Source organism: Aquila chrysaetos, chromosome 6, assembly GCF_900496995.4.
Source record: "Aquila chrysaetos chrysaetos chromosome 6, bAquChr1.4, whole genome shotgun sequence".
Taxonomy (NCBI): domain Eukaryota; kingdom Metazoa; phylum Chordata; class Aves; order Accipitriformes; family Accipitridae; genus Aquila; species Aquila chrysaetos.
Window position 1 is genome coordinate 5804618 of NC_044009.1, and position 12549 is coordinate 5817166.

Consider the following 12549-nt stretch of genomic DNA (forward strand, 5'->3'; position numbering starts at 1 on the left):
AGCAGATCCCTTTCAAACAGAGCGCTCTACGGTGAGACGCATTCACTCATATGCAGTCAGACCTGTACCTTCTGGGGCAAACCGGTGGAAATAAGGTCCTAGACCGAACACCTGTACTGAATCCCAGCAGCTGCCCAGCTTTTTCCGGTGTGTTGCATGTCCACACACATAAAGGCTGGTGAAGGATGAATGCTTTGCAATCCGGTCAGAGGGGGCTGTTGTTTTAACAGAGTGAGGTATATGTCAGGTGGAGGGGTACAACTAAATGGGCAGAGAAGGAGAAGGGAAGGAAACAGCCACAACAAGACCCCTTTTCAGTCTCCCACAGAGAACAGAGACAACACAGAAAGCCCCAGCTGAACTGGAACAAACTGGTTCTTGTCACCTCACACACACTGGTCTCCAGCTGTTAATGATCTCTGTTGACATGAACATCATTTCCTCTGCGTCCTGGCGTGTATAATTGAGTGGGTCTGTGATGGGGAGACAGCACTGCCAGCTTCCCAGTCAGCAGTTACTGACAGCCTAATCTCAGCTCAAGAAATGTTGCCGAGGTATTGGCTTCTGATGCCATGTTATCTCCCCAGTTTGAGAAAGTATAGAGCTCACCTCCCCGTGCAGATATAATAGGAGAGGACATCACCTTAATTCCACCTCCATTAGACCTCAGAGAGTCGACTGCGACCCCACTGACCTCATCAATATTCAAAAGCTTAACAAAAAAAGGCTATAACTGGGGAAGTCAGAAATAATGTAATGCAGTATTGATTATTTTATGGTACGATTAGGTGTAATTACATCTCTCAAATTTTATTTTAATGTTACTTTCTACTACTTTTAGCCTTTTAAAATTATCCAAAACATCTCCATTTAATGGAATGAACATGCCTTCAATTTAAATGTGAAACACTCTTTTTCTGCTAAAGTGTGACCTCAATATATTTGAAAACATAAATTACTGCTATGTATAAACCATAAAAAATGAATGATGAATTTAATTCTGGTGAAGCGTGAGGGACTGGGAATGCAATGGGGAAATACAGTTTATCCAGAGGAGAGGGGACAGCCCGGGTGGAGAGAAGGAGGCGAAATATGACCTTCTCTAACACTGAATGGGACATGACATGCGAAGGACTTGACTTTGGACTTGCAGACTAAGGACAAAAATCATTTATTCCCTGGATCAAGTCCTCAGCTGGCCTTGATCAGCATAGCTTCATTGCAATCAAAGGAGTGATACTGATTTACACCAGTGGAGATTTTAGTCCACTGTATTTGCTTGGTATTTGATTCCCTCCAGCTCTGTCAGATGAACAGAGATGAATGTCACAGCCAGAGACTCACAGGGTAGCTTCCTAACTTTTCACTTCACCTCCAGACCTCTTTGCACTGCCAGACTGGTGTAAAAGGACCTTTGCATAAACAAGAACAGGGCCCTAAGTACCCAGTTGAACCTTCCCATCTCTCATTTGACAGTATCACCTCACCCATTATTAGAACTAATTACATTCATTACTGTGGGATCTAGGAGCCTTAGTCTTGAACCAGGGCTCCATTACTGAAGAGATGAGACAGCTGAGTGTCCCTATTCAACCTCTGCTACAGAGCCTTCTCTAATACTCCAGTGTTTGGGTCCCTGGGCATTATCACAAAAGATATATTAATAAATAACAATAGCCCAGAACTGCTTGCTCCATGACCACAAACATGGATGATTTTTTCCTCTGGGACCCCTGTTTTAAACATAAACTAAACCTGGACTTCACCAATGCAATCAAGTTCTCTGAGCACTTACTGTGCAAGGGTAAGTTAAGACTTCATATTCATAGTGTCCTCAACCTCCATCACAAACATTTCCCTATTTTACCTCTTAACATTCAGATATGGAAGAAAGTATGCTCTCACCCGTAAGTTTGTATAATAGTTCAAGTTTATGCTTGAGGAAGGGAGAAGCAGGGTGGCTAGTAGGGTCACTGATAATGGTCTTAGAGTTCCTTTGGGCCAGTGTGAGTGACAGACTGTTAAATTAAAGTAATTTTCATATTAGTTCCTTCCCCACCTCCTGCCTCTCACCCACTGAAATCATTTAAATCTAAGCTTTCTATATCACTGGGGGGTATAAAGAAGCTGTGTAGGAGGAGAAGTTAGAAAGACAGACAGACAATTGAAATGTAACTGCTGGAGAATCTCGGCTTCTGTGCTAATGTATTCCATACATTATTTGCAAATGGAAAAGACTCTACACAATCAAGGTATCAAATACCTGGGAAGAGTTATTCTCCACTGCATCTCTCAGCTATGCCCTCTGAAGGACATTGCACACAGTGCACTGTCCCTATCTGTGTCAGAACTGACGACAGGGGTGGATGCAGTTAGCAAGCCATCCTGGCTGGGCGTTATTGATCCCTGAGGTCAGTGACCAGGGGTTCCTAACAAGCTCCAGATTGCAGCTCCGCTGTTAGATAGGTCTTGCCTGAGCATGGACTTTCAGGGCTAACTCTGAATTCTGTAAAACCATATACCAAATCAGAATGAGCTCCTTTGGAGGAAAATTAGAAAGGGAACGGGCTTTACTACAGGATAAAATCCAGCTCTATTCTTTTAACCTGCAAAGATAATTTACAGGCTTTTGCCTAAAGTTATCTCAATTGTTAAGAAAATGTGGGAAACAAAAATTTATTCACCTGAAAATATCATCTGGGGAAGCTCTGTATTGCTGGATGGTTTATTTAGTAAACTTCAGAGAAAGGAATTAATAAGACCTTAAGTAAATTATCCATCTGTGCAAGTGCTTCATTTTCTGCTTCATATTTCTTTCTGTTGATAAAATAAATAAAAAAAAAAATCACTGAGCTATTTCTAGGCTGAGGAGAGCACCAGCCTGTGATATGCTACACCATCTTACATGGCAGCTCAGCAAGATCTTCCATCTTGAACAGTGCTCATACACTGCTTTCCACTATCCATCACTGTATTTAGATTGCCAATTCCTCCATGTTGGTAAGCATTGCCCTCTCATAGACATTTTTACAGGGGAAATCGTTTTGTAACACCAACACTATCCAGTGCTACCACTCATTACATTCTGCTTACCAATTTTCTCCATAAATCCTGACAAAGAATCAGGAGAAAGAGCTCAGATCCTCTCTGCAGACTTGGAAATCCCCCAGGTTTTTAAGGGAAAGATACCACTCCTGTTTAGAGACCTATACCTATAGAGAGGTGGCATGCCTATTGAGTGTTCCCATACTCAAAGAACGGACTTAGCCCTTCCAGATCAGCAGAGAGAGCCTGTCAATTTTGACAGTCTAGAACGTGCCTCGACCTGCTTAGCCTATGCTATTGTACTTCACTGCAAATGAGCAACTTTAGCACCGTGTACAAAAGACTAAGTTGAGCCTCAGCAGCAGCACAAGGTTGGCTGAAGTATCAAAAAAATTAATTTGCAGGAAAAATCAGAGCAGCCTGAAGTCTTACAGCAGAAAGCTTACACCAGTAGAGATCCATCTGGTAGACTGTTCTGAAGGCACTGCATTTTTGAACATTAAGCTAAACTGAAATCCACAAACCATTAGGTAAATTTATTAGGTGGGTTTCCCTGACACAGTTGGATCAGCTCCGGTCAAATTGTGCAAGTTCACTGAGAAGACAAAAGTGGTAATTTTAATTATGTGAAGAAAAGAACTATCTAGTTTGATTGTCAGTCTGGCCAATTTCTGAACTTACGCTTCTTGAAGGCTGGCCTTTGTTCCAGAGCTACTGATATGGACTTACCATGAAGGATCTGCCTGTTTAATCCACAACTTTTCAAAATACCTGCCAGCAGTTCAGTGAATTCAGCAGCCAAACATCCCAGGATGCTCATCAGATGGACTTGCTGATTTGTTGCTATCCATTCTTTCAAGTGTTCCCTTATCTGCTTTACATCAACAGCTAGGGTGCCAAGATGCTCATTACTTCCTAATGGTCCATATTCCATTTCTGTATTTTTCTTCTTAAAGACCAATTAAAAAAAAAGTTAAGTAGCTCAGCCATTTTAGAATCACCATTGATTCCATCTCTCTCCTAATTTATTAATGGGCTTACCTTCTCTCTCGTATTTCTTTCCCCCGATATACTTGGAAGAGCTCTCATTATTTATTGTGGCCCTTTGGGCCAACATTAACTCATTCTGTTTCCTACCTACACTGAAAGCTGGAAAGGTTTCTCCATTTGCCTGCTGGCTTCCTCCCCATTGCTGGATGAGTTCAGACATCTAAAAGTTTTCAAATTTGAAAACTGAGGAAGTTCTGTATCATTCCTATCCAAGTCACACCAACTCCAGCAAGCCTTGGAGATTACAAATTGCAAAAGCAGGCATGTTCTAGTATCTCAAGAACACAGAAATGATACAGTATTTCAGGACCAGTCTACCTAATCCAGATTCCATTACCATTACTTGAGAAACAAGTGCTTTGGAGAAAAGCACAAGAAACCTGACAAAATTGGAATCAAAATAATTTGGTTCCATGGAAGACCTCATCAACTCCAACCAAAACAAATAAAATACACAGGTTCAGCATTATAAAAGTGTCCCAAGGTAGTCAGGCGCATAATTTCCCTGTTTTTATTCTGTATTTTGGGAGAATCTCAACCTGTGAGGATAGTCGTATTGGCTGCCAGGATTGACTAGATTTTTCTCTCTTTTCAGATGAGCAAATTATTCATAAGACTGAAGTAGGGAAATCCACTCCTCCTTGGCCACAATCAAGTTTCCCATCAATTAGGCAAATTGACATGAGGTTTAACATTTTCCCACTTATGTTTCCAAAAGTACTATGAAAACAGCTCCTCAAATTGATGTTCAAACTAACCTTGCCCTGTAAAGCAACTTCAGGAAAAGCTTTACAAGGTAAAATTGTTAACCAGAAAGACAGAAGTATAATCAGCAGTAAAAGATTGGCAAAATACAAAAAAGTCTGTGAGAAGGAGGGACTGTCTTCAAACAAAGTGTATCACACAGGCACTGAGAGAACTCACAGGTCAGACATAAGATTAGCATTCACAAGCCCATTCTAGAGAAAAATTATCTCTACAAAGATTTCAGGGGCCTATACTGTAGAGTAAATGAAAAAAGGATGCTTATGGAGGCACAAATAAAAGGTACAGGTGTGCACAAGTGTGCATGTACGTACATCTGTATACAGCAGAATATTTCTCCACAGGTGAATGTGCTTACGCACAAACAGATCTTCTGCTCTTTCTCAATAGTCTTCCTCCACCCCACCCCGGGTTTGCAGTAGTGACAGAGAAAAGCTCGCAAATGCACTTTACCACTTCACAACTAGTCATTCTTGGCTATATACAGGCTCTGCTCCTATCCTGACTCAGATTTAGAGCAAGACGACTAAAGAATAGCTTGCAATTGTGCTTAATCCCAGTTTTATCCATCATTTTTCAAGTCTCATCTGCAGAAGCAGGAGTGTAATCCAGTGAGCAGCAATGTCAATCCCAAGGGAATACCAATCCCTGGGGACAGCCAAGGCCCTGCTTCCTGTTTAAAGAATATGCAGTGACTGGTTAGGCAAATTGTGTGTCTGCATTTCCTATGAATATCCCTGACCATCTATTCCCAGCTCTGTTTTCTATTTAAAGTTGGTGTGATGGATGCTCAGAGAGATCCTGGATGCTCATCCCTAACAGAGAGTAGCAGTATCAATTCTCCTGAGATAATTCAATTTATCCATTATCATCATCTGTAGCAGAGTAGCACCTAGATGCCATATAATGCTGAATGGAGACATACTAAGAGGCAGCTCCTATCTAGAAAAAGAGAAGTCTGAACAAACAAATATGCAGAGAGGGAAAACAAGCACAGGGATGGAAAGCTTCCCTCTCCTTGACCAGTCACACACAGCAAGCCAATGGCAGAGCTACAAAGGCAGGATTCCGGATCCCCAGTCCAAGTCAACAAGTATAATGTGAACAGCTAAAGGCTTGAGTAGCACTCTTTGGGTATACACTCAAAACTCATTACCAAACAGGACAGATCACCAACTACCCTTCCCTGATGCTTCTATTCTTTATTATATCAGCACTGGATGGCATAGAAACTCCAAATATAGCAGCTCAGAAATCTCTTGCCTATTCCCTACTTGCCGGCAAAAAAAGCTTGTTTTGATATTTGCAGGAGTGAATTAATTTGGTATTCCTGATAAGATCTCGGACACACCCCAATGACACTTACACCCACAGCCACAGAGGCTGATAACATCATCAGCTGACTTCTCAGCTCAGCAGCAGTCTTTTTCACCCGTTTCTAGGATTATGAAATACATATTTTGTGTGGCTGGCTAATGCCAAAGTTACAAAATCCATGTAATTAAGATTAATTTAAGAGCTGGATTGGATCAACTTGTGGCATCCACCCATTAATTAAAAGAAACACTTTGAATTTCAAGCGGCTGCCTTAATATTTCACTCTGTGCTGGCACTGTTAACCTCAAATTGGCAAGCAAGAGGCAAGTGCCCAGGTGCGAGAGGCTGGGGGCCATTGGTTAAGAAAGGCTGCCTGCATCAGGAGACAGATGCCCTCTTCTGGAAGGTGCGTACATATTATCTGTACTGCACTACTTGATTCAGTGCTTGTATGAATACGTGTACATACACTCCTGGCTAAATATACACAAGCATAAAACCTATGTAAGTTTACATAGACTTATGTACATATGACACACGTCTTTCCAATGCCACGCATATGCTGTACATAGATGGTTACCTGCGATGATGACACGTTTGACATATTACGTAAATGTTTATTTCTGAAAGTTTGGGCTTTTTACTACATATGCATATGTATATTAGCTCTAGAGAAGAGTATGTAATATCCACGTGTGCTAGATTTTGAGCCACACAGAGACAACACTGAAATGGGTATGTGTTCAAAGTTGTAGGGAAAGTATTCCAACCCAGTAGAAAAAACAGTGACAAACTTCCTGCACAAGTTTACATGGATGGCTTTGTTTGTTCTTTGCGGTCCTTCCCACCCAGCTCATCTCATCTTTCCATAAAATCTGACCATTTTTATTAATTATTTTCACTGTCCTAGCACCTAAATTCTTAAACAATCTGACATTGCCTTTGTTGCATAAACAAGGAAGGGAATCTACTAACTGCCCCGAAGAGCTTACAATCTATGGTACAGAGTGTTAAAACCACACTATATGCTGAAACGTAAAACTTCAGGTCCCAAGATTACCTTTCATTTGGAATGGGTCCATTTACCCCTTGGGAACGAAATGAGAAATAACACAGATTTGGAATAACTTAGTTTTTCAATTTGACTATGTTGATCACCTCATGCATATATGGGAATATGAACAAAGATACATATATGCACCTTGGGACATACTGATGTATATGCATATAAGCACATTAATTCAGAGAGGAAGTTCATTTCTATGAGATGATGTACATGCACATAAAGTGTGTCAAATATACATATGCACATATCCCCACATTCTTGTACAAGGAGATTGCATGTATGTGACCATATGAACATGTCTATAAAGGTCCTTAAGCAAACTTGTCAGAAAGGACACAGACTATATGTAAACAGCTGGAAAGATGCATAAGACCAAATGTTTTTCCTTACTGTCACAGTACAAAAAAGTTAAGAATCTCTTCCAAATACAGATTTTCTCTTGGATTCTACAGCTGCTGCGTCTATTTGTTTTATGTATTTTTTATAATCTGAATTGCTCTCATGCAAAGACATAATTTTAATTCATTTAGAACAAAATCTCTCCCTCTTCCCTTTATGACAGGGTCACGTTGTCTTTAGGGTGAAAAAAAAGACTGCCCCAGCACAGCATGCTCTTCTCTTCAGCACCTCCTGTCGGGTGCAGTTAGACTGGTCGCTCTCAGATATATCCCATCATTTAACTCATGGCCTGTGGCTGAATCAGAGATCAATAAGTCCCTCATAACAACTTCTGCTGGATGAGATGCAAACCAGCCACTGTCTTTCTGCCTTATTCTCCCTATATCATTCCATCAGCACTCAGTGCTGTCTGAGTACAAGGCTTTGATCAAACTAGTAGTTTCCCTTCCAGACATCATCATGATCCATATCCAACTATCCTTCAGCAGGGCAGGCTCCAACACCCCTTATTAGTGGCTTTGTATTTGCAGAATTGTGGCAAGTACAGGCTGGATGAGAACTTGCATATGTTTAATATACTCTAAATAACTGAGCAAGTACTGGATTTAGTTTAGTTCACAGATTGGTTATTCCCAATTTTACTACCCTTCTTCATTGCCTCTCCTGACACCCTGATCAACATAGGTAGTTCAGTCACTTATATTTCTGATACTAAAGCAAGTTACAAACAAATAAAAGAATCAGATATAAAGGCAGGTATAACCTTACCTGTCTGTGAAACACAGCCACATCTGGAGTGTGGTACAGCAGATGTTCAACAGAGCATGGCAAAACTGTGGTCCAGTGCATCTGCAAGGGACAGGAAGAATTTGATTAACATGTTGTCATGCTGTCCTGTACCAACTCTAAATCAGTTAACAGATTTTTTTTTTTTTTTTAAATAGGCATATCTGTATTTTTGGAGCTTATGCATGAAAGCAAGGTAGGGGTGAGAGGACTTGTTCGAAGTTATCAGAAAGTGATCCAACAGTAGTTAGAAGTAGAATCTAGAATTAAGGAGCAACACAGCATTGTCTATTTTTCCAGCACTTCTGCTTGGTTATGCTTAAGAGTACCATGAGATCTTTAACAACCAGAGATGACCAGAAGGTCACCCAAATGAGCCTGCAGAAGCTGCCGTAACTAATAACCAACACAAGTTTCCATGGTGAGGATTATAAGATAGCCACCTCTTCTGATACTAGCAGATCTCTGCCCTGCTGATAGACACGAAGTCTACCTGCACCTGAGGCCAGGGCACGGCAGCAGATTTTGAGGTGTCAGTGTACTCTACATGTGTTCTCATTCTTGGGGAAAATGTTCATGATTATTTCATTTTGTGGCAGTAATGGAAAATACATTTTAGTGCTTGTGTTCTGCATTTGCAATTCATGTTCCCATACATGATTACATTAAGTCTGTGTTCTGTCATTTTTGATGAATGTAGCTTGTTTTCTGTAAAAAACAGACTCTGGGATGGAAAGTGACAGAAGTGAAGCTGTAACAAAGGATGATCAATTTTTTATGGCCAGCACCAAATGCAGGGGAAGTCTCTGAATGTCTCTCTGAAGCTGGGGACCCTTCAGTCACAGGCTGAAGTATGACCCATTCCTGTCACCATACTGCTTCTGGCAGTCACAGGGCAACAGGGGCTAATACTGCTTTCTTCTTTTGCCAAAGTTGATAAACTAGCTTTTCATTAATAGGTCAGTGGCTGAGAGCAATTTGGCCTCTGCAAACAAGCGTAGACAGGTAAAAAGCAAGCAGCACAGCAAGCAGCAGTGGGTGGGTTTGATTCCCTTATTAACACAGTAACATCTATGATCCTCAGGTACATTGTAAGTACAACAACAATAACAAACAGAGACCCTGGAGCAGGGGCTGTCTCTCCCAAAGTCAAAAAGCAAAGAAACAGGAGGAGAAAAAAAGGTATGACGAAGAGAAGTGATTTGCTCAGAGATAACTGTTGGAGGCTCCACTGGAGATTATCAGGATAGCTGCACTAAGGGTGACAAGATAAAGGACCTACTCAACTTCCCAGTGACTTCAGACTGGAAAACTAGAGTAATACAAGCCAGGCATTCTGCTGGAGGTTTTAGCTGATCTTGTTCAGACTGAGACCCCGAGTAAGAAAAACTGATCCCACATATTTGTAGGGACAAAGGGTTCTGCTGATGGCAGTTCCAAAACCTGTCTCCTGTGTTGTTTTTGTTCAGATGGTCATGAGCCAGATCTTGATCTCTGAGACTCCAGTAACCACCCTGAAGTTGGGGAACTGACACTGGAGTTTTCCTACTTCATAAAAGCTGAAAATAAGGCCTCTTGACACACAACTCAAGCTTATTCTGCTGTTCAAAATTCTTACTCAGGCTACAGTGGAAGAAGTTGTGGGGCTGCTGGATTTGCTTCTTGCCCACCCCCCCCCCCCCCCCCCCCGGGACATGTGCTCACCATAAGCAGATGGTTTCAGAGATTAAGTTCTAAGGAGGCATTAGCAGGAATATCTGCACACAGCACCCCGGCAGCTGCCTGTACTCACACCTGTTCTAAGTTTCACAGCTTTCAAAGAATCAGTGTTCAGGCTTTTTTGCCCTTTCCTTTTTTGGAAAATAGAAGCTTTCGGGGCAAATGCAGAGCCAGCTTCTATAGACACTCAGGGGTTCTCCCCTTTGCAAACAGATTCCCTGGAGCTGCAACGTGGTCCAGATTTTTGGCTATCATAGTCAGGCTCTGAAGAGAATCAAGCAATTTCCCTAATCCAGAAATTACAATAACAAAGCAAGCTGCAGCTTAAGTAGAAGTCAAAAGCCCTTATCACAAGTAAGGGAACTCACAGCTGTTTTTTACCTTTAAATAATAAAAAAATTACTGGATCACAACTGAAAGACCAAGGGACCCACCCTTCACGCTTGGGTGTATTTCTTTGGCCATGTTTCTTCTGATCATCAAATTTAATTCAGACAGTTCAACAAGAAAAATGGCAGCAGGTAGCATTGAGGGCTATAACAGTGGTCTTCAGCTGCTGGGCACATGGTTAAAGAATGTAATTCCAGGTTCTGTACTGCTGAGGACAGTGTCTTGTGACACGTGATGTCACTAAATGAAGCTGGCGGTGCTAAGCTTGGGTCACTTTTTGCAGGAAACAGTAAAGGGATCCTCCTTCATAAGAGGAATTTAGGCACAATGTGATCTGACACCTCAAAATGCAGCCAGTCCATAAAAGTAACAAAAAAATCATCAACAAAGCAGCCATGCCAGAATGTCTCCTTGGTTTAGCCATACTCTCCAGTTGCTTGCCATCCAAAAAAAATGGATATTTCACAGCCTGCTGCGGCATCCAAGTTGCCACACAACAGATCATAAAAAAAAAAATTTATATCCATACAGTAATGAACATTAGATTCATTCATGTGTACCTGATTGTGGGAAGGTAGGAGATGAGTAGCCGTTCTTGAGTATTTGTGATGTATAAATAGAATTCCTAGTGCACATAAGCACTTACTAATGCACCTAGCACTCCTTAGAGCTAAAGCATTTATGTGCTTGGATGCATGTGCTCACTACTATTGCAGTTCATACATCAGTTCATGCAATCCTCTGTTTGGTAGTGGTTCATGTTCTGTCTCCTGTTCTGATAACTGAAGCAACAGCCTGGTAACATTCAAAAACCCAGTCTGCTGAGTAGTGATGAGTCTCTATCACCACGTTTGGAATCAAAGATGTTTATCCAAGTGATCCATAAGCCTTTTCTCAGGTCTAATGTAACCCCCACCCTCTTCTATAACAGCCAGCAAGAATGTCCTTAGTCTCACTCCCTCTCCTACCCAACACGATCTGGCGAGGTATAAACATGAAGGGGATGCTACTGGCAGCCAAAAACATTCCAGGCAAAGGCATGAGCATCAAATAAGAAACAAACGGGTGGAAGCAGCAGATAGAATGAGACAAAAGAGAGTGGGGCTAGCACAGGAAACAAGAAGGAAAGCAAAGTTTCAGGGAGGAGGTGAAGAAATTTAGACTTCACACAGCCAAAAAAAAAAGGAATGAATACGGAGAGGACAAAGATGCCCCTCACTTGCCCATGGCATAGTGCCACTCCGCTATCCCACTGGCGCAAGCACTCCTCACTGCTTTGCCAGCAGTGCTCACTGCTTATTAGCAACGTGCCATCTGCCCCCACCACCGCCGAGGCACCAACCTCGGCAATCAATACAGATCTGTTGGTGACATCTGTTGGGACGGTCCACAGATACCAACGGCTTTTCACCGCGCGCACTTGTTTTCCACAATGCTCAGCTGGTACCCGCGAGTACCGGGCTGACCCCCGCACCCTGCCGCCGCCGGCCCCTCGCACCGGGGGCTCGGCCCCGCTCCCCGCCCCGCCCGGGCCACGCCGCAGGGGCCGCGGCGGAGCACGCACCCCCGCCCCGCCCCGCCCCGCCCGCCGCAAGGCCAGGGCGCCACCTGCAGGCCGCGCCCCGCCCCTGCCAAGCGGAGCTTGCCGGCGGCCTGGCATCCCCCGGGGCAAGCGTGCCCGCGCCGGGATGCCGGCCCGAGGGGTCTGGAAGAACACAAACCTGAGCGTTAAACTCACCCCCTCCATCTACCGCAACAGGAGGATGGTCCTGAAAATAGAAGCATGGGTTTACAATGTGGGCAGCGTCAGGTATCTCCTGGACAGCGAAAGAGAAATGGAAAGGCACAACCACGTTAGGCAGGACAGGAAATTTCCTGCTGCTGTGCCGCGTGGCTAAGCGGGGTCTGCGAGTGGGCAAAGGTGCAAAAGCTTCAATACTTTTTGCCGCCCGTTTTTTCCCTGGCTACTTGGCGGCCTCTTCTCATGCCTCTCGGAGAGCTGCTGGGGCTCT

General features: G+C 42.9%; 1 protein-coding gene across 1 annotated transcript; it reads right to left on the bottom strand.

Moving 5' to 3' along the window:
- Nucleotides 1-2798: 2798 nt before the first annotated feature.
- Nucleotides 2799-12197, bottom strand: LOC115343045 (translation initiation factor IF-2-like). The gene is made up of 3 exons (XM_030018500.1): nt 11880-12197; nt 8411-8491; nt 2799-2817 (listed from the first exon to the last, which is right to left on the bottom strand). Exons 1-3 carry the CDS (start codon nt 12195-12197, stop codon nt 2806-2808), a joined length of 411 nt encoding a protein of 136 aa, XP_029874360.1. The 3' UTR covers nt 2799-2805.
- Nucleotides 12198-12549: the final 352 nt, after the last annotated feature.

Excerpts from the sequence above, each read along its gene's own strand:
- LOC115343045 (XM_030018500.1), bottom strand. The coding sequence starts at position 12,197 with ATGCCAGGCCGCCGGCAAGCTCCGCTTGGCAGGGGCGGGGCGCGGCCT. Across the intron at positions 8,492-11,879 it reads GATCTGTATTGATTGCCGAG|ATGCACTGGACCACAGTTTT; the intron begins GTTGGTGCCTCG and ends TGTCCCTTGCAG.